At 48.4% G+C, this 27,309-nt stretch overlaps 1 protein-coding gene across 28 annotated transcripts in view; it reads left to right on the top strand.

Moving 5' to 3' along the window:
- The window catches only part of TET3 (tet methylcytosine dioxygenase 3), a 112,579-nt gene that overhangs the window by 7,181 nt on the left and 78,089 nt on the right, over positions 1–27,309 (top strand). For 11 of the 28 annotated variants that reach the window (XM_055539590.1, XM_055539605.1, XM_055539606.1 and 8 more), the window contains one exon: positions 9,876–9,932. The exons of 1 other annotated variant lie outside the window; for it this stretch is intronic. In XM_055539590.1, coding sequence (XP_055395565.1) covers positions 9,876–9,932 — 57 coding nt within the window. Of the gene's footprint in view, positions 1–6; positions 504–9,418; positions 9,563–9,875; positions 9,933–10,418; positions 11,017–26,745; positions 26,996–27,309 lie in introns of those variants that run through there. 16 more of the 28 variants (XM_055539614.1, XM_055539601.1, XM_055539596.1 and 13 more) reach the window with 13 other exon arrangements.

The raw sequence follows: 27,309 nt of genomic DNA, 5'->3' as shown, positions 1-27,309 counted from the left end.
GTATAATTACCCTGTTCAGAATTTTTACCAACCAGTGTGGATCAGGGATTCCATGTTGGGATCACCTGGATCCCACTTCCAGGGATTCTGTCAGTAGTTTGATTGTTCTGGGGAGGACTCCAATTGGGCTGGCGCTCCCCCAGGTATATCTAATGTGTAGTTAGAGTGGAACTCCTCTGACCCAGATGAGAGCTGAGTTGATGGGCACTCACTAGGACTGCACGTTGCTCACCTGAGTCTTAGGGGAGCTGAATGGATTACAACCATGTTTCCACCTTGCTGATCAGTGGACTGGCAGAATCAGCATCACCTGGGAGCTTGTTAGAAACGCAGAATCGCAGACGTTACATCAGACTTCCTGAATGAGAGCCTGCACTTGAACCACATTCCCAGGTGATTTATATGTCCTTGAGAGTTTGAGGAGCCGGTCTGTGGCACTTCTGTGAGTGGAGAAGGGGGTGAGGCGTGGAAAATGAGACAGAAGTAAGTCTTGATGAACACAGGTAAAGTACTCCCATTGCCAACAAGAGTAAGGAGGGTGACCCAACCTATTTTTTACCCTGTAGGCCAGGGAGACAAGAACATCTTGAGATTTACTCCATGTTTATTCTTGTTTTTCTGGGGTCCATTTCAGTCTAGTCTTATGAGCTATCAGTAACCCCTTTAAGAACTTGTGTGTGTCTGTCTATGAGTGTGTATATGTGTGTGTTCTGAGAACAGTTGGGAAAGGGCTCTCAGAAGATGTTTGCTGCTCAGCAGCCTGACTTAGGTCATGGGAGCCCCATGAGGGAGTAGTAGCTGGTGGTAGCTGGGAATAGCAGGAGCACATCCATAGAACTCTGGGTTTCATGGAAGGGCCTGGAGGGTTAGGAGCAGAAGAGATGTGTGCCCTCTCCCTTGTATGTAGGTAGGAGCAGGTATGATCAGTGGGTAGGAGTGGTAGTCTCAGTAGTAGTGGTGATGCAATATTGAAGCTGAATGGTGAAACACGGGTAGAGGAGATTGGGGCAGTCTGGAAGAGTGGGATTCAGCAAAACTCAACGGAATTTAATCGGGGTAAATCCAAAGTCCTGCACATATTTTTAAAAAAGAAAGAAATGTACAAGTAAGGATCCCTGGCTTCCCAGCAGGTAGGAAGAGCTGAAACTCTAAAAGGTGTGTTGAAAGCCTGTCTCTAGGAGCTCTGTCAAAGTGGTCACATGCAAGGCAACTGAAAAAGATGGTTGTTCAGCTTGGAAATGAATAAGTAGGGGAACTCAGGCTAAGATGAGTCCTATGTGGAAGAGGGAGTTAGTTCCTTTGTGTCGGGGAACGTGCAGAACTTTTATTCAGTTCAGTCGCTTAGTCATGTCTGACTCTTTGCGACCCCATGAATCGCACCACTCCAGGCCTCCCGGTCCATCACCAACTCCCAGAGTTCTCTCAGACTCATGTCCATTGAGTCGGTGATGCCATCCAGCCATCTCATCCTCTGTCGTCCCCTTCTCCTCCTGCCCCCAATCCCTCCCGGCATCAGTCTTTTCCAATGACTCAACTCTTCGCATGAGGTGGCCAAAGTACTGGAGTTTCAGCTTTAGCATCATTCCTTCCAAAGAACACCCAGGACTGATCTCCTTCAGAATGGACTGGTTGGATCTCCTTGCAGTCCAAGGGACTCTCAAGAGTTTTCTCCAACACCACAGTTCAAAAGCATCAATTCTTCAGCGTTCAGCTTTCTTCACAGTCCAACTCTCACATCCATACATGACTACTGGGAAAACCATAGCCTTGACTAGAAGGACCTTTGTTGGCAAAGTAATGTCTTCTACTTTTGAATATGCTATCTAGGTTGGTCATAACTTTCCTTCCAAGGAGTAAGCGTCTTTTAATTTCATGGCTGCAGTCACCATCTGCAGTGATTTTGGAGCCCCCCAAAATAAAGTCTGACACTGTTTCCACTGTTTCCCCATCTATTTGCCATGAAGTGATGGGACCAGATGCCATGATCTTCGTTTTCTGAATATTGAGCTTTAAGCCAACTTTTTCACTCTCCTCTTTCACTTTCATCAAGAGGCTCTTTAGTTCTTCTTCACTTTCTGCCATAAGGGTGGTGTCATCTGCATATCTGAGGTTATTGATAATTCTGGCAATCTTGATTCCAGCTTGTGCTTCTTCCAGCCCAGCGTTTCTCATGGTGTACTCTGCATATAAGTTAAATAAGCAGGGTGACAATATTAGAGCATAGCAATTATAAGCAGGTAGACTGAGTGCATGTTTGAAAAAAAGAGCTGTCTAACATTTATAGCTGTTCCAAGACTGAAGACCCAGTCTTGTTTGTGCCTGCATAGGTCTTTGTAGAGGCTGGGATGTTATGAAGATGTCCTCTATCAGGTGGGGGCTTCCTCATGTGGTGGTCTCTTGCTCAAACTATGTAAGGTGTAGCATATTCCTTAGACAACTACATTGCAGATAAAACCTTGTTCTTAGTCCATCAAGTTTTTGGTCGATCTCTAGACCTAATCAGAGCTGGGTGTGAATATGGTCTGTGAACTTTCTGAAAATTTCAGCCAAGTGTGTGAATGTGCAGGGGTGTTTTTTCTCAGGGGAGAGGGTTTGTGGTTTTCAGCAAATTCTCAGGAGTGTTTATGACATCCCAAATTTAAAAAGTATGCTCTACCTGTGCTGTCTGATAAGGATGCCATTAGTCATGTGTGGCTACAAAAATTAAATTTAATTAACATGAAATTCAGTAACTCAGTCACACTGGCTGCCTTTCTAGTGGCTTGTGTGTTAGATATATATATGTGTGTGTGTGTGTGTTTTATCTGTGTGGGTAATTCTACTGGACATGTAGTTTTCCTCCGTGGTCTCTAAATCCTCACTGAAGCCTGTTTCTGGGTTGGGGAAGTAGCTATCCTGGTTGGCTATTCTTGGGAGGATTTTTTTGGTTAGGATCCTTGTTCCCCTGCCAAGGTAGGTAGTGAGAGGGATAAGGAGGTTGGGTTAGGGTCCCTGTTCCCGGGGCAGTGCTTTTTTGGGGGGGTTCTAACCCAAAGCAAAGCTTATTGCTTCTCATTGAAGGCTTGAACCATGTTTAAATTATCTGCTGTGGGGAAAAACAATAGGAATGAGGGGTGGCTCCCTATTCAAAGACACTTTCTGAAACTCCCTGGGGGGAGGTGAGTCTCCCACCCTCACTCGTGCCCAGCAGCCCTGGTGAACCTTGTCTGAGTGTTCTTGCTCTGGCACGGACCCCACCCTGAGTCAGCAGCTTGGCTCTCTGCCTTGGGCCTCTCGTTCTGGAGGAGGCAGTGTGGGGACTGGGTGAGCTGAAAGACCACTCTGGGGGGCGAGGGTCTCAGGAGTTGTCACTGATTCCCCTCCCCATCCCTTCTTTACAGCTCCCTTTTGGATCGAGGGCAGCATGCTCAGCAGGACAGAGGGTGTTGGAAAGGAACAGGACTCCTTTATCTGCCTTGAGCCCTGCCACACTTCGGCTGGGAGAGTGCTTTAGGGTGGCGTTAGGCCTCAGCCTGAGTGCGTCTCTGCAGGGCCCAGCCTGCTGGCACACCTGGGGTGGACACACCCCTCCGTGGCCTTGTCTCCTGTCATTTGCCTAAGAGATCTGATAACCTGAGTTTTTATTAGTCACTGAAGGAGGGGAAAATAAAAGTCGGCACTCAGTGTAGGGTAACTGGCCAGGCCTCCGGTGACCTCTGGGGGGTTGCTCGCTTGCTTCAGGGAGCACGAGCTCTGTTCCTGAACTGCTGGTTCTGACCTGTACGCATTCCAACTCCATTGTGCCCACCTCCCCACAGCCGGCCAGGGCGTCCGTGGACAGAATGGTGCCCCTCCCACTACTGGTACAGAGCAATTCTTGATGCTCCAAATGAAAAGGGAGTTACATGAAGTAGACTCATTTGGGCCCATTTGTCAGAATGCATGTACCCCCTAGCCAACCCCCCTCATTTAATTACTGCCAGAGGAATCCTCAGGAAGGGGTGTGGAGATGCTGGGTCAGAAATAGGTGACAGTGTACCAGACCAGAGTCTGTTCCCTTCTGAGTCTTTCTTGTGGGAAGGACACTGAGTGGCTCTCTCTGGTCTCATTTTGTTGTTTTTTTTTTTTTTAATGTTTTTATTTTATTCTTCTGGCTGTGCTGCATGGCATGTGGGATCTTAGTTCCCAGACCAGGGGTGGAACCTGCACCCCTTTCATTGGAAGCACAGAGTCTTAACTGCTGGACTGCCGGGGGTGTCCCAGTCTTTTGATTGACTGCTCTGCTCTTTAAGGGTAAGCTCTGGGTGCCCTGGTTGATGCTGGGGATGATCCTGGAGCCCTAGAGGAGAGAGAGAATGGCATCTTCTCATGGGGAGGCTGGGTCCAGTCTGGACGGCTGACAGTGCAGGATGGGGTGGGGCGCTGAAAGCCAGTGAGAGGAGAGCTGGTGCTAGAGGGATACAGAGGAGAGGTACCTTCCTGGAGTGTCTCCTCAGTCCCTGGCCCTCCTGTGTCCCCTGTGCCGGGGGAGGGCACTGGAGTCACTTCAGTTTCTGGAGGTAGGATGTCACCCGCTTTGACTGGTAGACTGACTGCAAGTTGCCTTCCCAGCCTCCTGCACATTGCGACTGGCTGTGTGAGGCGCTGCGCTGAGCCTGAGTTGGCGGTAAAGGGGAGGCAGCATTTACTCTGTCCTTAATGAGCTCACAGTCTGGGCAGGGAGACAAGCGTGGCAACAAATAATTACAGAGCAGTCTGGTAGGGCTACAAGGGAGGGATGCCTTAGGGGCAGAGACCAGTCTTAGTCACTGTTAGGCCAAGAGAGCCCATCATGGAAGGAAAGGGACCTGTTCTGAGAGTTTCAGCAGAGTGATATGTGAAGGATGAGGTGGGGCTTCCAGGAGGAGGGAGGCCTCTCCCCTGAAGCTGAGTTGTACAGAGATGCTACTCAAATGCTCGAGACTGGTGGCAGGGGTGTGAAAGGACATAGACCACAGGGCGCCAGCTGAGGGTGTTCATGAATCTTCAAGGTGGAAGGTAAGATGCTTTGTGTTAATTACTCTTAGAAGGCTTCCCCTGGGGCTGTCCCCAGGTTTCTAAACCACTCAGTATTCCTGTCTCACCTCTCAATAACCAGTTAAATTTCTGTTATTCTGTCATTCCAATTATTTGCTTGGGTCCTGGGACATTTGATGGCCCCAAACTGTTGAATATGGAGTGGGGAGACCCTGACGAAGTTCACAGAATAAGAGATGTTCTTAGAAGCATTTAGCATGGCATGGGGGTTTGTGGGCAGAGCCACGACTGCTGCCTGCCAGCCTGGGGGGTCTGGGTGCGTCTGTTTGTTGGCATGGAAGTGTCCAGGTAGAGTTGCTGGCTGGCTGTGTTTTCCCTCTGACATCACCGGGTGCCCGAGTTCAGTCTGGTTCTCCTGCATCTCCAGGGAGGAGCACCTTTTCTTCCCTTGCTGCTGTTCTTCCACCTCCTCGGCTTTCTCCTCCCCACGATTGCCGTTGACACAGACTTCCGCTGCCAAAGCTAATTGTGAGGCCTGATCAGTGAATGAAGGCAAAGGCAGTTCCCATGACAACCGCAAAGAGTTTCAAATATAGGGGATGATGTGTGTGTGATGGGCTGCAATTACTTGGGTGGAAATTGATGCGTGGACACCAGTGACTTCAAACATAGGCTCTGAAGGTGGAGGGGGTGTTGGGTTTCTTTGGCAGGATCCTTTGTGCAGTGGAGAGGGAAGGGAAGGTCACAGACTTCCCCCACATTGGATTCCAAGTGCCTTCAGTGTGGGGAATGCTGGGCAAAGAAAAAAAAAAAAAGACAGGGCTTTGAAGAGGCACGACTCTAGCCATTCTGGTTGGAGAGGCAGGATACACAGACAAATAGCAGTACCAAGTGTTAAATGAGAAACACTGGAAGTGTGGTCAGCTGGCAGAGGACTTGGGTAACCTGAGAAGGCTTCCTGGAGGAAGTGGGGCTTGAACTGAGCATTGAAGTAAAGCCCTGTGGGGAGTGACCTTGTTCAGGACACAGCCATGGCAAGGAAAGAGAAGTCGTCCGTCTACCCCCTGCCAACTCTAGAAGAGGTAGGTTGATAAAATCATAGAGCTGCACAGAACAGCACCACCTGTATTGCTGCCAGTGAGGGAGTGAAGAGGGCCCAACTCAGTCTCCCAATTTCTCCATCTGTAAAATGGGCATTAATAATTCCTATGTCATTGGTTTGTTTTGAGGGGTAAATAAGATACGGTACATCATGCTTCAGTTATGGGGCTTGGCATGGGGTTGCTGCTTGGTTGATCCTCCTATAAAGCCCCCCAAATCTGTTTCTGGATGCATCCCCATTTCTTAGTCTTTATATATCTGTGTGGGTTCTGGCCTGTGAGGATCTGTATTTCTGAGGTTCTCTGTGTTGGGGTATTTAGTGGGTTCTGAGAATGAGTTAATCCATTCACCTCTTCTCTAGTGGAGAGAGCTGTGACTCCATTTCTCCTGCTGGGAGTGCAGTGGGGTCTACGGGTCATGATGGAAGGTGGGGAGAGACCTTCAGCCCCTATGAGGGGGGGTCCCAGTTACCTTTGGGTTGGTCACTGTGAAGCCCCAGATACAGAAAGAGGGGCCGAGAGAGAGTAGAGGGGTCAGGTGTGAAGTGTGGAGAGTGTCCCTGCTGGAGGCAGGGTGGTCCTGGGATGCGCCTCTGTGACTCCTCGGAGCCCTAGCATTCCAGGTGTTTCAGAACAGGGCAGGAGGCCAGCATGGGATGGAGGTGGTTGCAGGTAAACTGCCTTAGGGGCCATGGGCTCTGCTAGTGTGTCTGCAGGCTGGCAGGGGGTGGGCTGGGACCTGCAGTTGGGGTGGGATTTAGTTAGCACTGGGCGGGGGGGTGGTTCAAGCAGAGAGTCAGGGTGGCTTGCAGCCTTGTGAGGAAAACACATGCTGGCTGAACAAGGCTGGGTCTTGGCTATAGTTCAGGTGGCAGGTCCTCTCCCAGGAGAGCAAGTGTTCCTCTGATCTCTGGGGACCTCAGAGAACAGACCGACCTGGAGAGTGGCTTCTGCATCTCAGTGCCCAGCCCCCTGCCCTTCCACCCTCCTTGTGTAGAAACTCAGCTCAGCACATTCCACCTCTGTGCAGAGCCTAGTGAGTGGGGAAGATAGGGCCCCTGCCCACGTGGGAGAGACGGCCGTGTAAATAAATAACTGTACTTGGTGTGACTGCTCTAGAAGAGGCCCTGGGAGGAGTGGGGTGAAGCTCATGGGGGCTAGATGAGCTGGGAAGGGAGCAGTGGGAGGTGACGTTTGGATTAAGCCTTGTACCGTATTATCTTGCCAGGTGGGGGAGAGGCAGGGGAACCTAGGCAAGGAGCAGCATTGCCAAGTCTCTGAGGCATGAAAATATTACTATTCTCAGACCCATAGCTTAAAGGGAAGTAGTGTGGTTCAAGTGACCCCATCCTTCTTTGCATTTCCCTGAGGTAGGCTGGGAGAGAGGGCTTAAAGAACTGGAATGAGACATGCCTGGCTTGGAATTCTAGCTAACCACTCACCAGCTGTGTGTTGACGGGCAAGTAACTTAACATCTCTAGGCCCATTTCCCCAGAAGGTCGTGTGTGGAGTAAGTCAAATGAGATGCTCCCACAGTGTGCTGGCACCGGGCCTGGTACGTAGCAGGGGCTTGATAAACTGTGGCAGCCGGAGCAGCAACAGTATTGATCGTTATTATCCAAGCAGTGTTAGTTGCTCTTATCCAGCAGCAGACTGTGTTTGTGGTGGGTGGGTGGGGCAGGGGTTTTGGGGACCAGGATAAAGGAGGGGGCCTTGCTTGGCCTGGCCAAGGTCAGAGCTAGGGGAGCAGAAGCACATGGCTCAGGACAGCGCCCCTTGGCCTGCTTCGTCACCCGCCTTCCTCCCTGCCCTAGGGAGGAGCCCAGGAGAGCTGCCCTTTGTCCCCAGAGGTGAGGCAGGTGTGGTCCCTGGTGCCTCCTGGAGTCTCCTCGCCAGAGGCCAGCTTTGCTGTGTCTCTTAGGACAGCTTGTCCCATTCTGAGTGCCCCCTTGGAGCTTCAGGGACGGGCATAATTGGGCCGATGTGGTGGAGTTGGTGGCAGAGCACAGCACCGAATGCTCTCACGCACCTAACTAGTCCTGCAAGCCACACCTGTGAGTCAGAAGTGGCACACCACGGCGCTCAGAAACGAAGCGTGGCACTGTGGCAGGCGCTGTGAGGCATTTCTTCAGACTCCTCATAACTGTGTATGAGGTAGCTGCTATGGCTCATGAGCAGTACTAATCTATAAAATAGAACTACAAATAGGCTGAGAGAGATAAGGTACCACCACCAAGGTCCTGCGGCTGGATAGCGGAGCCATGGAGCCAGGAGCTGACCCAGATGCATGAGTACCAGAGTCCATATGACTGTTCCCTTCCTAGAAGGCGGAAACTCTGGGGTGTTGGCTACAGGGAGGGCTTGGGGTGAAGCAGGATGTCTCTTGGGTTGCCTAGGAACTGCAGGGCTTTCCTCTCTCCATTCTGTTCTCCTTCAGTCTCCTGGGCGTTGCAGCCTTCAAAGGCTCAGAGTCTGGGCTGCCTCCTCGCCTCCGCCTTTCCAGGGGATGGGGAGCCCTGAAGTCTGGGTGTGCCACCTCCCATGGCCTTTCTGAAAGAGGAGGAAACATTGCGAATGGTGATGGAGGCAATGCTGTCTGGAGGGGGTGGCCTGTGTTCAAGCCGCAGGGATGAGTGATAGTAGGGTGAGGTGTAGGTGTTTGTGAGCAAAGGAGGGCAAGTCTGACTTGGTGAGGCTTTGAGCTACAGGCGGTGTTGGCTTCGAGAGGAAATCTGTTGATGGGAGGTGGGGAGGAGACGACTGCATAATGGTTGAGAGTCTGGTCTTTAGTGCGGGACAGCCTGGCTTGGAGTCCCAGAGCTGTTGTTTTCTAGCTGTGTCACCTTGGGTAAGTTACTTCACTTATCTGGCCCTATTTCCTCATCTGTAAAACGGGGTAAAAGGTTCACACTCCAAGGCTTTTCTTTTCCTTGGAGGATTGCAGGGGCTCTTGCTTTTATCGTAGTGCCTGGCACTGTCCTAGCTGCTGCTAGGATGAGGCAGTTTGCTGGTGTCCTAGGGCCAGAGAGCGGCCTGAAGGGGAATCCCGCCAGCGTCTGCTCGACCCCGAGCGCAGTCAGTCTTTGACCCTGGAGATGCAGAGGATGCCTCTGGGCATTACCTTCGGGTCCTCGACTCGGAAGGAGGCGGGGGTGCCCCGGGATCCCCAGCCTGCCGGGGAGCGGCGGCGAGCCTGGGCCGCAGCCAGCCCGGCTCCGCGGCACCCTTGGCTGTGCCCCCGCCTCCCGGCCGGGCAGGTCCAGCCCCCGGCGGCCCTGCCCCCGCCCGGCCGGCCGCGGGGATTGGCTGGCGAGCGCGCCGCCCCCTCCACACCAGCCTCGCCGGCGGCGGGGAGGGGAGCCAAGCCGGCAGCTGGCCGCCGCCGCCTCTGCAGTGCCTCCCTCCGTGCGCTCCGGCGGGGATAATGGGAGGCCCGCCGGCCGATGCACCAGAGGAGGCCGGCCGAGGTAGAGCGGGCAGGGCGGGGAGGGACGACGCCAGACCGGACACAGGAGGAGGGGCCGAGCCCTCCTGGATCTTGGGAGGGTGGATAGGGGAGAAATGAAAACAAAAACACTCTTGAAGGCGAATGAGTCCATCCACCGCGCGTCTGGGTGGCAGCTGGAGGCAGGAAGATGGTCCCTGCTATCCTTTCTTTCCGAGGCCCCCCTGCCTTCCCTTCTCCCCCTTCCCCCGCAGCGTGCTGGGAGTGCAGCAGAAGGACTTTGCTGCTTTCCTGGTGGTGGCCTGGCTTATCAGTCTCTCCGGCTTCTTTTGCAGGTGGAAATAAAGGTTGGTGAAGGAGCCGGGCCGTGGGGACAAGGAGCTGCTGTCAAGGTACCTGGTGTGTGTGGTGTGTGTGGGGTGTGTGTGTGTGTGTGTGTGTGGTAGAGGTGAAGTGTTTGACTGGATTGGATAAAAATAAAGGGTCTCCTCTGGTGATCCCTTAATCTCCCACTGTGTGTGTAGCAGCAGCTGAGGGGGAGGGGCGGCGGGGGTGTAGGCGGCCAATGAATTCTCAGGCCTGTGTGGGTTTTGTTTGGATTCTTTTTGCTTTCTCAGCTGGATGGTTTGGGTGCAGTTGGGATTGGGTTGGTTGAACTGTTTTTTTTTTTTTAAGACACACAACCCACTCCCCACCCTTGCCTCTGGAAATCTCTCGAGAATGTCCCTGGCACTGTTGGTTTGCATCCAATCTGCAGAAATCCCCGGGGTGGGGGTGGGGGGGCGGTGGAGGGGGGGGGGGAGTTGCGCTCCTGAGTCTGAAGCTGATAGGGTGTCATTAGTCATGCTGCTGTCACCATGGAGATGGCTGGAGAGGAGAGGAGGTGGTGGGGGTGAGGATATTTTGGGTAGGGTGGGGGCTGATGCAACATCATGACTGGGAATCCTGCAGGCGGTGGGCTGCTGTTACTCTGTGCAGATGGGTGTCTGGGGGACTCGGAAGGGAATGTTACCAGGTGCGTGGGAAGTGGAGAAGGGGACACTGAGCTTCTCCATGTGGTTGTCTTCAGGCCAGGGCTGGGGTATTTGGGGCAGGGCAGAGTCTGTGGAATATAAGCCATTATGAGGAAACACAGATGTTCTTCTCCGGTTGGCAAAGGCCAGGATCAGTAGGTTTCCTTGGGCTTTGCCCTGTTTTCAGGGCTGGGGATCTGCTGTGAGTTTGGGATTACTCAGCAGTATCTTCTGCTGGCCCAGAGTGAAGAAAACAGAGCAAGAGGCAGCTCAGAGTGGCTGCCTCTCAGGTGGAGAGCAGAGAGAGGCTGGGGAAAGAGAGTAGGGACAGGTGGGAGGCAGGACTGGATGGGACTTCTCCTAGGAGAGCGGAACTCTTTCCTGCTCCTGCCTCAGCTCTGTCTTCCCCTTCAGCCCCTGGAGCCTGTGAGGAGCTGGGGGAATCTGGTTGCTTGGGTAGCAGGTGGGCAAGCTGCTCATGTCCCCAGATGCTCTTAGATTTTCCTCCTGGGAAATCCTCCTCTGACTTCCTGGGAAAACTGTGGGAAGCTCCCTGGAGGTGCTGAAAGTGCCACCCTCACTGCCTGGGCGGGACGTTGGCCGGGAGGGCCTCCGCTTTCCCAGGGGGGTTGGGGGTTCCTGGGTGAGGCCGTGGGATGGATCAGGAGCCAGGGTGGTTCCCTGGCCTCCTTCCAGAGGAACTTACAGCAAGGAAGTGCCTGAGGGAGGGCAAGAAATTTACTTCTGGGGGAAGGAGAAGAGCCAGGTGTCTTTGGCTGCCCTGGAGAGTTGGGCGAGCCTTGGTGAGGCAGCAAGTAGTGGGCGACTGCCTGGGACTAGACCGTGGCAGGACCTGAGGCAAGCAGAGGTGGCCGATACTGGCTTTGCTGTGGGTGGAGAGGAGAGAGCTGTGAGCTCACTCCATGCCTTTTCTCCACAGCAGAACCCCCAGGTTCCACTTCCACTTGTGCCTCTGGCTGCCCACTGCTATAGACACCTGTGTGCTGTTGAGGGCTGTGAACACAGAGATTGTGCGCCTGCTCTGCCCCCCACTGTAGGGAAAGCAGGACAAGGGGATGAGGACAGATGGGCCCACGGAGCAGGCAGCTCCCTCCCTTCTCTGTGTCTTTGGCCTTGTCCGCCAGAGCTTCCCTTTCTGCTGAGAAGAGGGACTGCTGGCAGGTTTGTTTACTCCGGAAAGCACCCCCTCCTGCCTAGCGATGGCTTCTCTTGAGCTTTCTCCAAGTGTGTTCTCCATTCCTCCCCGCCTGCGTTGTGCTGGTCCTGCCACCCTGCTGGGATCTCCCAGCCTATCTCAGTCGTTAGTGTTGTGGGCATGGAGCAGGGCTGCCTGGGAAAGTAGAGAATGCTCTTCACCTGTGTCTTCCTCCTTCCCCCTTCTCAGCATGGGGCCTGAACTGGTGGTGGTTTTAAAGCTCTCAGGTGTCTGTGCTTGTTTTTATTGTTGAGTTGTCTGTTGGAAAGTCCTAGCTTCCTCTTGGCCCAGCTTGGGCACTGCCAGCAAGCACTCGGATCTGAGCCCTCTATTCCTGGTGCCACCTCCCCCCGGCCCCACATAGTTCTATCACATAGTTTAGTGTGGTGTTCCACATACCCTCGGAGAGCGGTTTTGTGCGATCCTCTTCTGTCAGAAGGTGGTGCTTTAGGAAGATGTGTGTGGTGTGTGAACTCGTTCAGAGCAGTCAAAGACTCTGGGACACAGGGCAAACGGGGTCTCCCGGTTTGGGGGTTCCCATGGGAGGGGCCCAGAATGGGTAAGCTCTCTGGGTGAAGAATATCCAGCAGCCAGTGGGAATGTGCACATCTAGCAGGTGCCGAGTCCTGACAGGGTTTCAAAAATATCCATGATACAGGGTGTGTGTCGTGCCCAGCACAGGCATAAAGCTGAGCTTGATACATGCAGCTGGTCACTTTGCTGTCTGGCGTGTTGCGTGTCTACCTATGATATCCCAAGGAACATGCTGTAGCACACGCTGTTGTCACCTCCTGCCTCTTGGCAGCCTGGACAAGAGTGAGTGCCCAGAGCCGCAAGCACCAGGCTCTTGGGCTTCCCACACTGCTCCCACGCTCTGCCCCATGGGAGCCCTTGATTGGCTGAGGATGTGTGGAAACTATTTTGGGACTGTGCCCAGGATCTCTGCCTTCTGTCTCTCCTTTGGACCACTGCTCCTTTTGTCAAGGATCTGCGATCCTCAACTTTCCACACACCGTGGGGAACTCCTCCTAGTCCTTTCTTGCCTGCTGTTCCCGCTCTGAGGGTCCAGCGGGAACTCTTTTATCTCTGAGGTATTGTTTACAAGTGATAGTGAAGTTGGGCAGATATGGAAGCAGGTGGGCATATCAAGCTAGGCTAGGAAAGGAACCAACCAAGGGGATTTCAGAGTTGAGTTTGAGGATGGAAAGAGAGGGCTTCCCCGTGCATAATGAGTACAGTATTAGAGTCCCAGAGCTCAGATCCACCTCCTTTGTGACCCCAGCCATTTTTGACTGTTGTGGGAGAGGGGGGAAACTTTGCAGTACCGATGGGTGACTGAGTCCAAAGGAGAGCCTTCCTGCCCCTGGAGCTGCCTATAAGGCCACTGTGATGGCTGCTTAGCCCCCTGGCTGGGCTGGCTGAGGAGGGGCCTAGGTGCTGGGCTCCCTTCAGCTGCAGATGGACATTTCTGCTAGAAATGGTTATTGTGGTGTTGCCAAGGCCCCTCCCATGCCCCTGAGGCTGTAGCAAATGGTTTGGCTGGCTGGGGATGGGGGCAGGCAGTGTAGGGAGGGGCCTTGTTTTGGCTTAGTTTTGGGGCCTCTTGTCTTTCCCATTCTGACCTCCTGGGTTTTTGGCCTCATTTTCTCTCGTCCTCGGGCATCTGGGAGTCAGCTGAGGACTCCCCTTGTTACAAGGCTGTCTGTAGCTTCTAGGGAGGAGGTAGCTTCCTTACAGATTAGTTGAGGAAGCCTTTGGGCAAATAGAGATGGGGGTGGCTGAGACAGTTAAAATCTACAGATTATCATGCTATCCAGAACTGTAACCCTGTCCCCATTCACCTTATCTCTGTTTCTTTCTCCCTTTGTCTTTCTGCATTTACTGTTTACCGTGTTCTATGTATAGCACTAGGTCCTGAAAAATAAGAGAAATCATTACGATGTGATATTCACAATATCACTGGAAGCAGGAGACATTGACTAAATTGCCTAAAACTGTAACACTGAATGGGAAAACCAGCTCTGGCAGTTTTTTTTTTCCTAATGCCGTGAATGCTTTTGATCTTTGTGTTTGGGGTTGTCAACTTGCACAAGAGAGAGGAAGCCTGTCGCCCCCCACCAGCCCTAGCTCTTTACATCTGCTTTCATTACGGACTTAGTGGACCTCAGGGGACTTTGAAGGAACAATCAACATACCAACTGCGTTTTCACTAAGTTGACGTTTCTGGGATCTGGCGATTACAGATTAGGGTGATGGGGTCAAGAAATGGACCAGCTGGGACGATAGCTTAATTCTGAAAGGAAGGTGCTGGCTTTAGCTGCCTTGGGTTTGAGATTCAAGAAAAGCTGGAAGGAAATACTGTGTTTACCCCCAAATTGTCTTCTACTCATTCGAAGCAGTAAGCAGCCCTCACTGGTTTAGGAGCTCCCATGAGACCGCTGACTGGGAAGAGGAGGGTGAGAAGTGCAGCCACGCAGTTACTTTTCCTCTCTGATCCCACCTCTCCTGTTCTTGGGTTCTGTCCTTAGTCATTTGGCAGTCCTTGGACTTTAGTCTTCTCTGTAAAATGAAGGGGTTGTTCTCAAACGAATGGGTTTGAGGGTCAGTTTTCCTAATTTCCAAAATATTGTAGACCAAAACAGCTCCTTCTGTATGTAGAGTTGGCAGCTCTCGCCATGCATAGCCCCTTCAGGGGTTCAGCACCATCCAGACCAATCTGTGAGCCATTGAACAAGGTGGTCTGGCAGATGCACTCAGGGATGGAGCAGGAAGTTCACCTCATGTGCTAGTTTCTAAAGGCTTCCTCTTGGTTCCTGTGTTTATGTTGTGATGAACTGGTGATAACATTTATGGGTCATTCCCTGAACAGCATTACTTTAGAACTTTGCTTCTGGAAGAGCAGAGGGTCTTTGTTTTGAGCCCTCTCTTCTGTACTCTCCATCTTGGGGACAGAGTCACTACTTGGAAGAGTGTAGATCTTGCCACCCCAGAATTCTCTTGGAGTACCTCAAAAGATTTCACTTGCATCATAGCCTCTGTTGATAAGGATGCCTCCTGTCTGTCCTTTTATCTCTGCAAGTCTCAGTTCTGATGGTAGATTGGCGGGACTGTGTGTGTGTGTGCGCGTGCACGTACAGTTAAGGTTGAGGCCAGGCCCCTGTAGTTGCCAGAATAGACTTGGGCCCTGCCGGACACTAAGGCTCTACTGCCCTGGCAGGGTACCTTGACTTCTGAGCTTCTTCCATTTGGTAGCTCTTGATCACATAAAGAGTTTCAGCCCCTTTCCTCTGAGGGCTGGTCACAACCTCTGCCCTGATTTCTCCTAAGGATGAGTCTCCTAATATTTCTGATAGTTTGAGTTCAGGAAGCTCCCTCCTACTTTATGTCACCCCCTTAGCACCCCCACACTCTGCAAAGTTTTTTTTTTTTTTTTCTGCTTAAGAGCTTTGATCTTTTCATTTAAGATGCTGAAGGTTACAGAAAAAAGTTAAAATATTAATTGCCTTCTATGCCAGCTGCCTCATCCTGGAGGAGGGTGGGGGGAGGGTCTAAGGTATAATATTGCCATGCCACAGAAATATTCCTTAGGAGGCAGACATTCCAAGGACAGTGAGATCAGTTCAGTTCAGTTCAGTTCAGTTGCTCAGTCGTGTCCGACTCTGACCCCATGAATCGCAGCACGCCAGGCCTCCCTGTCCATCACCAACTCCCGGAGTTCACCCAGACTCACGTCTATCGAGTCAGTAATGCCATCTAGCCATCTCATCCTCTGTCGTCCCCTTCTCCTCCTGCCCCCAATCCCTCCCAGCATCAGAGTCTTTTCCAATGAGTCAACTCTTCGCATCAGGTGGCCAAAGTACTGGAATTTCAGCTTCAGCATCATTCCCTCCAAAGAAATCCCAGGGCTGATCTCTTTCAGAATGGACTGGTTGGATCTCCTTGCAGTCCAAGGGACTCTCAAGAGTCTTCTCCAACACCACAGTTCAAAAGCATCAATTCTTCGGCGTTCAGCTTTCTTCACAGTCCAACTCTCACATCCATACACGACCACAGAAAAAACCATAGCCTTGACTAGACGGACCTTTGTTGGCAAAGTAATGTGTCTGCTTTTGAATATGCTATCTAGGTTGGTCATAACTTTCCTTCCAAGGAGTAAGCATCTTTTAATTTCATGGCTGCAGTCACCATCTGCAGTGATTTTGGAGCCCAAAAAAATAAAGTCTGACACTGTTTCCACTGTTTCCCCATCTATTTGCCATGAAGTGATGGGACCGGATGCCATGATCTTTGTTTTCTGAATGTTGAGCTTTAAGCCAACTTTTTCACTCTCCTCTTTCACTTTCATCAAGAGGCTCTTTAGTTCTTCTTCACTTTCTGCCATAAGGTTGGTGTCATCTGCATATCTGAGGTTATTGATATTTCTCCCGGCAATCTTGATTCCAGCTTGTGCTTCCTCCAGCCCAGTGTTTCTCATGATGTACTCTGCATAAAAGTTAAATAAGCAGGGTGACAATATACAGCCTTGACGTACTCCTTTTCCTATTTGGAACCAGTCTGTTGTTCCATGTCCACTTCTAACTGTTGCTTCCTGACCTGCATACAGATTTCTCAAGAGGCAGGTCAGGTGGTCTGGTATTCCCATCTCTTTCAGAATTTTCCACAGTTTATTGTGATCCACACAGTCAAAGGCTTTGGCATAGTCAATAAAGCAGAAATAGATGTTTTTCTGGAGCTCTCTTGCTTTTTCCATGATCCAGCGGATGTTGGCAATTTGATCTCTGGTTCCTGTGCCTTTTCTAAAACCAGCTTGAACAACTGGAAGTTCATGGTTCACATATTGCTAAAGCCTGGCTTGGAGAATTTTGAGCATTACTTTACTAGCATGTGAGATGAGTGCAATTGTGTGGTAGTTTGAGCATTCTTTGGCATTGCCTTTCTTTGGGATTGGAATGAAAACTGACCTTTTCCAATCCTGTGGCCACTGCTGAGTTTTCCAAATTTGCTGGCATATTGAGTGCAGCACTTTCACAGCATCATCTTTCAGGATTTGAAATAGCTCAACTGGAATTCCATCACCTCCACTAGCTTTGTTCGTAGTGATACTTTCTAAGGCCCACTTGACTTCACATTCCAGGATGTCTGGCTCTAGGTGAGTGATCACACCATTGTGATTATCTGGGTTGTGAAGATCTTTTTTTGTACATTTCCTCTGTGTATTCTTGCCACCTCTTCTTAATATCTTCTGCTTCTGTTAGGTCCATACCATTTCTGTCCTTTATCGAGCCCATCTTTGCATGAAATGTCCCCTTGATATCTCTAATTTTCTTGAAGAGATCTCTAGTCTTTACCATTCTGTTGTTTTCCTCTATTTCTTTGCATTGATCACTGAGGAAGGCTTTCTTATCTCTTCTTGCTATAGGGCCTAAGCAAATCCTGGTTACCTCTATGACCTGGAACTCTTGTGCCCTTGGTGCTTAAGTAATTGGATTTCTCAGTCCCACCTCCAAGCATTTTCCATGTGTAATCCGAACCTCATGGACTTTGCAAGGGAAACAAAGACACTGAAAGGGTTTTCAGCTTGTCCCTGACAGTGAGCTGCTAAGCTCCCGGCCCACTTGACTGAGTTTTCCGGCTTTGCCTCTGCAGCATCCACACCACTCCCAGTGTCCTCCTCCCTGGGAGTCTGCTCTTTTAGCTTGCTGGTCTTGGTTCCCAGCCCTGCTAAACAGATGGAGTTTTAGTAGGAGCTGTTTCCTGCCAGTCCACCTTCCCATGCATTAGGGGGAAGGTTCTACCTCTGATTACTGCTGGCCACTCTACAGAAGGCATAAGAACCCGGGAGGTTAGTAACTCCAGACAGGCAGAAACCCTGAAAGGGATTCAGGCTGATAGCCTCATCTGAATCCCCAGACAGACTCCCTTTGCTGCACCTTCCCCCAGGGTTAACTCGTTTCTCTGTTGGCTTGAACAAGTTCAGGCTGGGTGAAGAGGACGCTGCCTGACTGTCCAGGCCCTGCTGGACCCAGAGAGGGGAGACTATGCCTTCCCAGTTGGGATCATTGTTGCTGTGCACCTGAACTCCAGTGGGGGAATACAGAAATGGATTTTCAGTGGTGTGCTGGAGGCTGTGCCTGAGAGATCCCCACCCTGTTTGCTGGCACTGCCCATGCCTTTCTCTTCCCTCTCTGTGCTCTCCATCCTAACATGCTCTTCATGGTCTCAGCCCATCCTCACTCTCACCCCTCATCCTTTGAGCTTAGCCCTGTAGACTAACAGAGGGCCTCCTAGAACGCTGCTTTTCAGAATATGGGCAAAGGCCTTCTTGTGTTGAAATTATCTAGGAGCTTGTAAAAATGCTCTGGGACTGCCAGGCCAAGAGAGCCATCTGTTGGAGCCCCACCTGTAGGTTCCTGTCACATAACTAGTGGAGTGGATGCAGGACGGGTGGGAGAGGGGGCCCTGGAGGTGCGTGATTGAGCCCCTTAGCACGTATGTCTCACAGCATCCTCTTTTACTGCCCCTACTGCTTGTCGCTGAGCCGAGTCCTACCTGATGACTGGGCTGTGCCCTGACCTCTGCCCTGTGGCCCTTTTCCCTGCTGTTATTTCTCCTCGGTTTCCTGTTTTCCAGCTATGGGTTCCCAGTGGTGTCATTTGGACTCTGGGTAGTAGTTAGGGCTTAGTTCTGGGGTTGTGTGGTTGGAGCGGTGTATGTCTTGGGATGGTATTGACAAGTGGTCCCGAACAGTCTGAACACCCAGCTGGGAGCCAGAGCCCAGGATTCTGTGTCCAATCCCTGGGAAGCCCCTCCCTCTTACTTTCCAGAGGCTGCTTCCTTCATGTGGGGGGGGGCATCCCTCCTCACTGGAGCTCTGCTGAGGTCTAGGGAAGCCGGATATGGAAAAAGACCTGGGTGGGTCAGGGCACTTCAGCCCTATATACTTGCTGCCTCTCCCACAGCCTCCACCAGGATGGGCAGGGGCCAGGCTTCAACTTGCCTCAGTGGCTGGGCCTTCTGGTCCAGCTTGTTTATTGCGTATTAGAATCTCTGTGGAGCGTTTAAAAAAGAAATTATTGGTGTCTAGGCCTCAGCCCCTGAGAATCTGAAGTAACTGGTCTGGGGTGGAGCCCAGGCACCAGCATTTTTCAGAGCTCTCCAGGTGACTTAAATGTGTGCTCAGGCTTGAGAGCTGCGGCCCTCATTTGATTTGGCTTTCCCTGTGTCTCCTATATCCTTGGGTTGCCCTGGAATTCTTTTTTTTCCTCATCTATTGATAATTTTAGTGAGACTATTTGCAGACTCTATGAAGACAGTGAGACACGTCAGACAGAATACTGCGTGGAATGTTCCTTTCCATGAAACTGACCCATAAGTTCATATTAAAGCCAGAACTTTAGAAGGTAGTTCTGTAGCTGATGACAGAAACTAAGTGTTCTCCTCTCAGCTTTAAATTTGAAAAAACTTTTTATTGAAGTATAGCATACATAAGAGCACATACTGTGTACAGCTGGTGAGTTTTTACAAAGTAAGTACATCTGTGTGACCAGCGCCTGAACCGAGAAATGAGTACCCTCGCCTCACTGCCATTGTTCAGTATTTCTGTGGTATTTGGGCAAAGCAGGTGAGGCTGTGCTTAGTACGAGAGTGTGTACTGGCTTTGGACAGGCTTCAGCTTGTCCTCTGCCAGGAGCACCTTTCCACGCCTGTGTGGGTGTTCCTGAAAGGGAGCGGGTTTTGTGGTGATAGGGTGCAGGGCAGAGGAGTCCTGCAAGCTCCTCCCTGATGTTCCTCTTTACTCTGTCTCCCTTTTAGTTCCTTTTCCACCTTGGCCTTTAGGCTTGCCAGTCCTCAATCTTGGCTAAATCCAATAGTCTATAACATATTTGGGTTTTTATTTGCTTTTTTGATTATAGAGATGCTACATGTTCTTTGGAAACATTAGAAAATAGAAATAAATAGAAGGGAAGGAATTTGTCCATAATTCACAACCTGGTTAATCACTTTTAACTGGAGTATCCCTCTACCCTTGACTGTATGCACACTAGACGCCTGTTCTGTGTCGTTTACAAAAAGAGTCATGCTGTGTTATAACCTGTTTTCCCCTACATGATAACTAACTGCAGTTTACCTGTTGAGCAGTTACTCTGTGTGTGTGTGTGTGTGTGTCATGGGGCGAAGTTTTCATAGTTCTCTCTCTCTCGTAGTTCTCATTATAGCTCCAAGGCAGGTGGTAGCTCCACCTTTCAGATAAGAAAACTGAAGTTCGAAACAGTAGTATGACCAAGGGCCAATGCTTCATAATGGGGTGGAACTGGAATCAAGGTCAGGGATATTCCCCCCCGGCCCCAGGGATATATTTTCAGCATGGTTTGAAGATAAGAGATATTTCTCCTTCACCTACTGATAAAGTGAATTATGTTAATACAGTTCTTAATACTGAGCTGTCTTTGATTCCTTGAATAGACCATAATTGGAAATGGGGAATTTTTTAAACATGCTGTTTTGATTTATTAATGTGGGAGTTTGGGATCTATATTTGTGAATGAGATTGACCTATAATTTTCATTTTGTGTTTTCATTGTCAGATATTGGTATTAGAGTAATGATAACTTCATATAATGCGGTGTGAAACTTTTATTCTTTCTTTATGCTCTGAAACAGTTGAAACAGGCATTTTTTGGAAAAAAAATCTGATGAAACTGCCTGAGCCTGGTGCCTTTTTGAAGGCTGGGTCTTTGCAGCGTCCAGAGTTCTTTCCCTCTGTGGCCGTTGGTACATTCACTTTGTCTTTCCATAAGATCTATTTTTCAGGTTTATTCCTAAGATGCATATAGAGTTACTGCTTTTCAGTTTCCTCAGTAGCTGTGACTTTTTTCATTTTCTTAATTTCTGATGTTGCATATTCATCTTTTCTCTTTTCCTTCTCAGCTTTGCCAGTTTTCTGTACAAAAGAAGGTAGATTTGTCAGTTGCGCCTTGTGCTTTCTGAAGTGTTAATTTCTACTTTAGTCTTTATTAGTTGTCTTTTTCTTAGGTTTATTTGGTATGTGCTTTTTCTAGATTCTCAGTTGGAGACTTAAGACACTATTTTTTCTGTCTTTTTCTACTTTTTTCTTCTTTGATCACAAACACATTTAAAAATATGATGTTTTCCCTAAGTTGCACTGTGGCCTCATTCTCCAGGTTTTGCTGTTTTGTGTCCGCTGGCGTTCTTGGGGAGGTGCTGATGGCTTACCCTGTGGGAAAATAGCAAGTCCCAATGTAGCCTGACTACCTTCCTCCTAACATGGGCCTAGCAGAGAATCCCTGTATGTGGAAAATGGCAAGACCAGACAATGGAGCGTTTGCTTACTTGTCTCCAAACCCCTGGGAAGGGCACTAGTAATAGTTTATCAGCTTGTTAGACAGAACCTGTGGAAAACTTTGTTTTTAAACCTAATAAGCAGTATCAGTTTGAATTGCTAGGACCAGAGCATATCCTAAACCCAAATGGAAGTTTCAATAGTATTTAGAAAAACCTCACACATTAGCACCAGAGAACATAAAGTTAGAAGCTGAGAGGAGCAAGAGAGAAATGTTTGACCCAGAGCTCACGGCCTAGCTGAGCTGGCTTAGGCTGCAGCTTCAAGCCTTGCTCCTGCTTCTGTCATGCACCTTTAGAAACTATGGCCCAGCTGGTGTCCCCGAGGCTGTGAAAAATGTCCTCAGATGGAGAGGACAGTGGAAGACAAGTGAAGCATCCACAGAGCTAGGAGAAACAGGGTGGGCATCTGTCTCCTGCAGTGGTCCACTGAAAATCCATTTCTGTGTGCCCCCTTGGAACTCAGGGTGCTGGCAGCAGTCGTGCCCGCTGGGACAGTAGGTTCTCTGCTCTCTGAGACCAGCAGGGTGTGAGCTGGGCAGGCCTCTGTACCCAGCCTAAACTTGTTCAAGCCAGCAGAGACGGACTGGGCCTGGGGCTTACGCTAAGGGGAGACAGTGCAGTACCTTGGTCCATAGCGTTTCTCACCCTTTATCTTGACTCCCTAGAGAACAGTCAAGGGCAGGGGGAGGGTTTGGGCAGGGGACAGAGAAGGGATGCACTTCAAATTCAACCTAGAAACCAGTGGCAATATTACTACTTTTTGCTTTTTTTCCAAATGGAAAAGAAATTTTTGAACTTTAAAATAATACATGCCCATTTAAAGAAATAAAATAATGTCAAAGTATATAAATCAGAAACTGAAAATCCCTACATCTTTTCCATCCCAGTATAATCTCTATTTGCAATTGAAAATGAGTACATGACTCCAAAATGAGCACACGAACCTATTGCCTTTCCTGCAATAATGTGTTTGTACCATGCCTGTTTTGGGGGTAATGTTTTCTTTTTTAAATGAAAAATGATTTTAAAATCAAATGTTTAAGACAATGTCTTAAATAATGTTTATAACAAACATTATGTTTTGTTTTAAAATTTTTATTAGACTATAGTTGATTTAAAATGTGATGTTAATTTCTGATGAACAGCTAAGTGAATCAGTTATACATATGGGGTCATTTTTTATTTGCTCATAAAATGCTGAGGCCATCTTTCCATGTTAGTGCACTTATCTTAACCTTTTAAATGGCTGTGGAATCTTTGATTTTATGGGTTTATTGTAATGAATTGTTTCCTTTTGGTGGACGTTTGTAGTTCCAGTTTCTGGCGATTATAAATGATGTTAGTAGTTTACATATTTGTACATATATTTTGGGGTTATTTGTTCAAGTATTTGTATAGGACAGTATCATATAAATGAAGTTTGAACTGACATCACCAAATTACCCTCCAACAGGTACTTTGATAATATGTATCAAATACACTCTCCTGCTAACAATGAATGAAAAATGATCAGTTTTTAATTTTTAGCAAATTTGTAAGTGAAAAAAGGATCTAACATATTAGTTTATTAGTGAACGTGGCAATGTTCTATTTATTTATTTATTTAGGATGCAATGTATGGCTTATGGGATCTTAGTACCCTGACGGGGATTTGAACCCAGGCCACCGCAATGAATAGTACTGAGACCTAACCATTGGACTGCCAGGGAATTCCCGAGAATGTTTTAAATGTTAACCGTTTTGTATTTATTCTGTGAATTACCTGTTATATACAGTACCCACTTTTACTTTAGAATTTTTTTTTTAATTAACTCATTCATTTTTATTTATGTATTTACATGGCTGTGCTGGGTCTTAGTTGTGGCTTGTGGGATCTAATTCCCTGTTGGGAGCTCAGAGTCCTAGCCACTGGACCACCAGGGAAGTCCCTAGATTGTCTTTTTACTGATCCTTTAAAGTTATTCATATATGATCAGTATTAGCCTCTTATATTTTGAAAAACTATTTGGCCTCTCAGTTTTCTTTCATTGTGTCTGTTTAAATGGAATCTGATTTTTGTACAGTCGGAATTCATCAGTATTTTGGCATCCAAGTTTGTATAGTTTTATTTTACATATTTAGATCTCTTTAAGCTGAGATTTATTTTTGTATATGGTATAAGATAGAGATTGAATTTTCCCCAATGGAAAGTCTGTTATCTCCAATCTGTTTATTAAATATTTATAGTTTTCCAAATGATTTGTAATTCTACCATAAGCACTTTATAAATACCCGTATATTCACGGGCACACATTTTAGGGCCTCTCTTCCGATTCTGTGTCTATATTTCATTGTTTTAATTATTGCAGTTTCTATACAATGATTTGGTTTAAACAAAAACAGAAATTCATTTTTTTCCAAATGTTTCTTTGGCTTTTCTTTTGCCAAATAATTTCCTTTTCCAAATAGGCTTATGAACAATTTGTCAAGCTCCGTGGAAAATGTTGGGATTTTTCATTTGGGAACGCATGAAATTTATAGATTATCTGGGGGAGAACGGACAGCTTTATATTGAGCCTTCCCATCCAGGGAATAGAAAGTGTATCTATTTATTGTAGTTTTTTTGTGTGTCCGTCAAAGTTTTTTTTAACATTTTCTTCAGATAGGTCTTACCCATTTCTTATTAAGCTGCTGCTTTGGATACTGTAGCTTCTGCTGCTGTTGCCATTACACTTTCTAGCCTGTTACCACAGGTATATTGGAAATGCTCTGGTTGTTGTCAGCTGCTCTGTGATGGCCAGACGTCCCCTCGTTTCCTCACCTGCTGTGTGTACTGGCTCTACCAGTGCAGCGATGCTTTAGTGCCTGGTATGAGTGGCTAGTGATGAGGTGCTCATCTCACTCAATTCTGTTCCCCAGTACCTGGCGCAGAGCCTGGCATGCAGTAAATCCTTTTAGTAAATGGTGTGAAATCAAATTGATGACAGAGACAATGAGCTTCACCTCCTCAAAGTGGGACAACCTAGGCCAACATGCGGAGCAGAATCTAAAGCAGGCCTGGAAGCAGCAGGAAATGGGGTACCTGCTCCGTCCCCACATAAAAAGAAGGTCATGGGCCATTTTCCCACAAGCTGATATCAGGGAGGAACCCACACCTCATAATTAACCGTTGACTGACAGCCCACTGCTCATTCATCCTCATTAGCACTAAATAATAGGCAGAGCTGCCTTCATGGTTCCCAGATACCTGAAGACAGCATAGAGCAAACTTAACTGCTCACTGGGGGTGAGGATTCATCAAGGCTGAACACAGAGCTTGTAAGACCACTCACTGGTGATACTGGCTCTGCATCTGTGTGGCTGGTCTCCTTTCTCAAATGTGGTGTCTGTCTTGTTTCTCCAGTCTATGACACTCCTCCCTGTCCACCCCCAGGATTTCTAGATGAAGTTTATTCCTGTCATTGTGCTACCCCTCCTTATCATGTTTTCATTTTAAGCTTTTACTTATGATTGGCAAATGGAAGTCACCTTTTCTTGGTGGAGCTGTCCAGTGCAAGCCACTCTGCCTCGCTCGCCTGCCAGTCTTCCCATAACCACAGGTCCCTGATCGCTGCTGCCTGGGAAGGCTGGACCCACCAGGGCCCATGAATGAGGGACCCCCCAATCCCTGGGGTATGGGTGCTACAGTCCTAAAGACAGAGAGTCCCTGCTGCTTTTAAGCAGAAGTTGAGATTTCTCCCTCTTAGCAGAAAAAAGAAAGTGGGAGAAGGAATCAACTTGGCTCGTGCCTGTAAAAGAAATAGCAATTAGAGGTGGGCTCTGAGCCGCTTCCCAACCACTCTGTGCTGGCATGCATCTGGTTCAGTGTGTCACGGACTTGCATTGACTGCAGCAGTGAATGGTTCTCATTCAGCCTGTGGTCTGTGCTCACCCCCCCCTTCGATGCTCAGGTGGCAGAGGAGATAAAAACCCTTTCTCTGGCTCTTCTTTCTGCTAGTTTATTTAAATCCCCCAGAAACAGTGGACCCCAGGGTACACCCATGAGGTTGAGAAGAAGGCAGGAGCACTGCTCTGCACGCCTGCCCCAGTCAAGTCTTACTCCTACTCCCAGTGCCCACCCAGGCAGGAGGAGGCTGCCATGGGCCCTACCTGGGCCATGCTGAGTCCTCAGGCTTCTTATGGCAGCCACGGCTGCATTTCTGCCAGCTCTGAAGGAGCTGCTCTCTCCGGGTCCTGAGCAGGAACTCTTTGACAGATGGGCCTCTGTGAACCCATGGAGTTGTTCCAAGTGCCTTCTCCCAGAGCAGAGTGCATTCTGGCAGTTCAGCTGCAAAGTGGGGCTGCTTAGGGCTTCAGCTCACCTGTTGGAGAAAGCCTTTTCCTAGCCTTGCCCCCATCTACTTGTCACCCTCTTCCAGAAGTAGAGGCACAGACCGCAGGCGGGTGGAGCTGGGTGTGCGCCTGGTGGGTGGGAAGAAACTGTTGTTCTCTGCCAACCAGTTAAGACCCTCAGTTCACCCAGGTTCTGAACTAGCTAGGACTTCCCATTTTCTACACTCACCCTCACTCCCATGAGGTTATTGGAGGGTGATTCTCAAAGAGTAGTTTGAGGGCAACTGTGTGTGAATCCCCTCCATAGACACACAGGGTTGCTCTCTGTGGGTGGGACCTGGGAATCTGCATCAGAGGCCAGCTTCCTGCAGGTAATTCCTCTGCCCACAGGAGTTTGAGAAACTGCTGGTCTGCGGAGTAATGTAAAAGGGGCTCTGTTTATTTGGGGCTCCCAATGCTTGATGAGGACTGAAAAGGCATGCCTTTAAATGCTGTGATGGTTTGTGAAAAGGCCAAGTGTTATGCAAACACTTGTGAAAAACCAAGAAAGACTTAAGTGTAAAAGCTATTAAATTTCAGACAAGATCAAACTCTAGGGAATAGTTAACTATTTTGTTGTTGATTATAAACAGTGCAAATTCACTATAGAAAAATCAGAAAGTTCAGGTATGCAAATACAGAAAACATCTGTAATTTTACCACTCAGAACTCCTGTTAATGTTGTTATAGCTTTTAAATTTTTACAGTCTTTATAAGTCATATTTTAAAAAATTTAAATGTCTTTAGTGATTTTTACCCCCTGATTATAAAAATAGTATGTTTACTATAATCTATTTTTAACTGGTATAAAAACTGGTATAAAATACTTTGATTAGCAAAATTTTTATTGCTGTATTTAGGTGTGATCTGCACTTCTTTGTGAATATATTTTGATTTGCTTTGCCTATTATTCTTGTGTGTGATTTTTCTTATGAACTCATAAGATAACTTAATATGTTAATGGTATTAATGCTTCATTGTACCTTGGCAAATACTATAGATGTCTTAATTTTTTAATGTTTTTATTTTACTTTGCCATACCTTTTTTTTTTCACATGTTTATATAACTAAATCTAGTTCTAGTAGTTTAACAGTTGGTTTTTTGTTTTGTTTTGTTTTTTCCCTAAGAGAACAAGCACTGCTTTTGCATATTTTAAGAGAAATTTTAAGATCAGACTGATAGAGACCATTCCTGTGCTTCTCATTTTTTAATGTCCATTCAGATCACCTGGACGTTTCTGTACAATACATTCTCTAACTCAGCAGGTCTGCTGTGATGCCTGAGAGTCTGCATTTCTAACAAGCTCTCTGGAGATGCTACTGGACCATGCTTTATTTTGGCCCTGCTTTGAGTTTTACAGAATCTTAGTTCCTGACCAGGAATTGAACCTGAACCCTCGGCAGCGAAAGCACACAATCCTAACCACTGGACCACCAGGGAATTCCCTGGACCACACTTCAAGTGTGGTCAGAAGCAAGGGCCAGAAGTTTCCAAGCCTGGCTTATCACAGAGGTACTTAAGGAACATTTTAAGACATTGGGTTTTCTGGGCCTTCTCCTGGAGATGTCAGGCTGTGAGCATGTCTGGCTGGGTTACTTAGAGACAGTGCCTTGGCCCTTCTGAGCCCTTGGATTTCTTGTCTTTAAAAATAGAGAGGGAGTGCTTACCTCACAGGGACCTGGGATAATTAACGAATAAGAAAGATGATAATTTTTTATGACCTAGAAAAATAATGTAATAAACAACCAGTGGGCTTGGTGCCTTTTTTCAAGGGTAGCTCTCTGACAAATTTCTACTTGTTTCGTGATTGCTGTACTGTGTTGCTC

Source organism: Bubalus kerabau, chromosome 11, assembly GCF_029407905.1.
Source record: "Bubalus kerabau isolate K-KA32 ecotype Philippines breed swamp buffalo chromosome 11, PCC_UOA_SB_1v2, whole genome shotgun sequence".
Lineage (NCBI taxonomy): Eukaryota > Metazoa > Chordata > Mammalia > Artiodactyla > Bovidae > Bubalus > Bubalus kerabau.
This window is presented reverse-complemented; position numbering and strand designations above follow the sequence as displayed.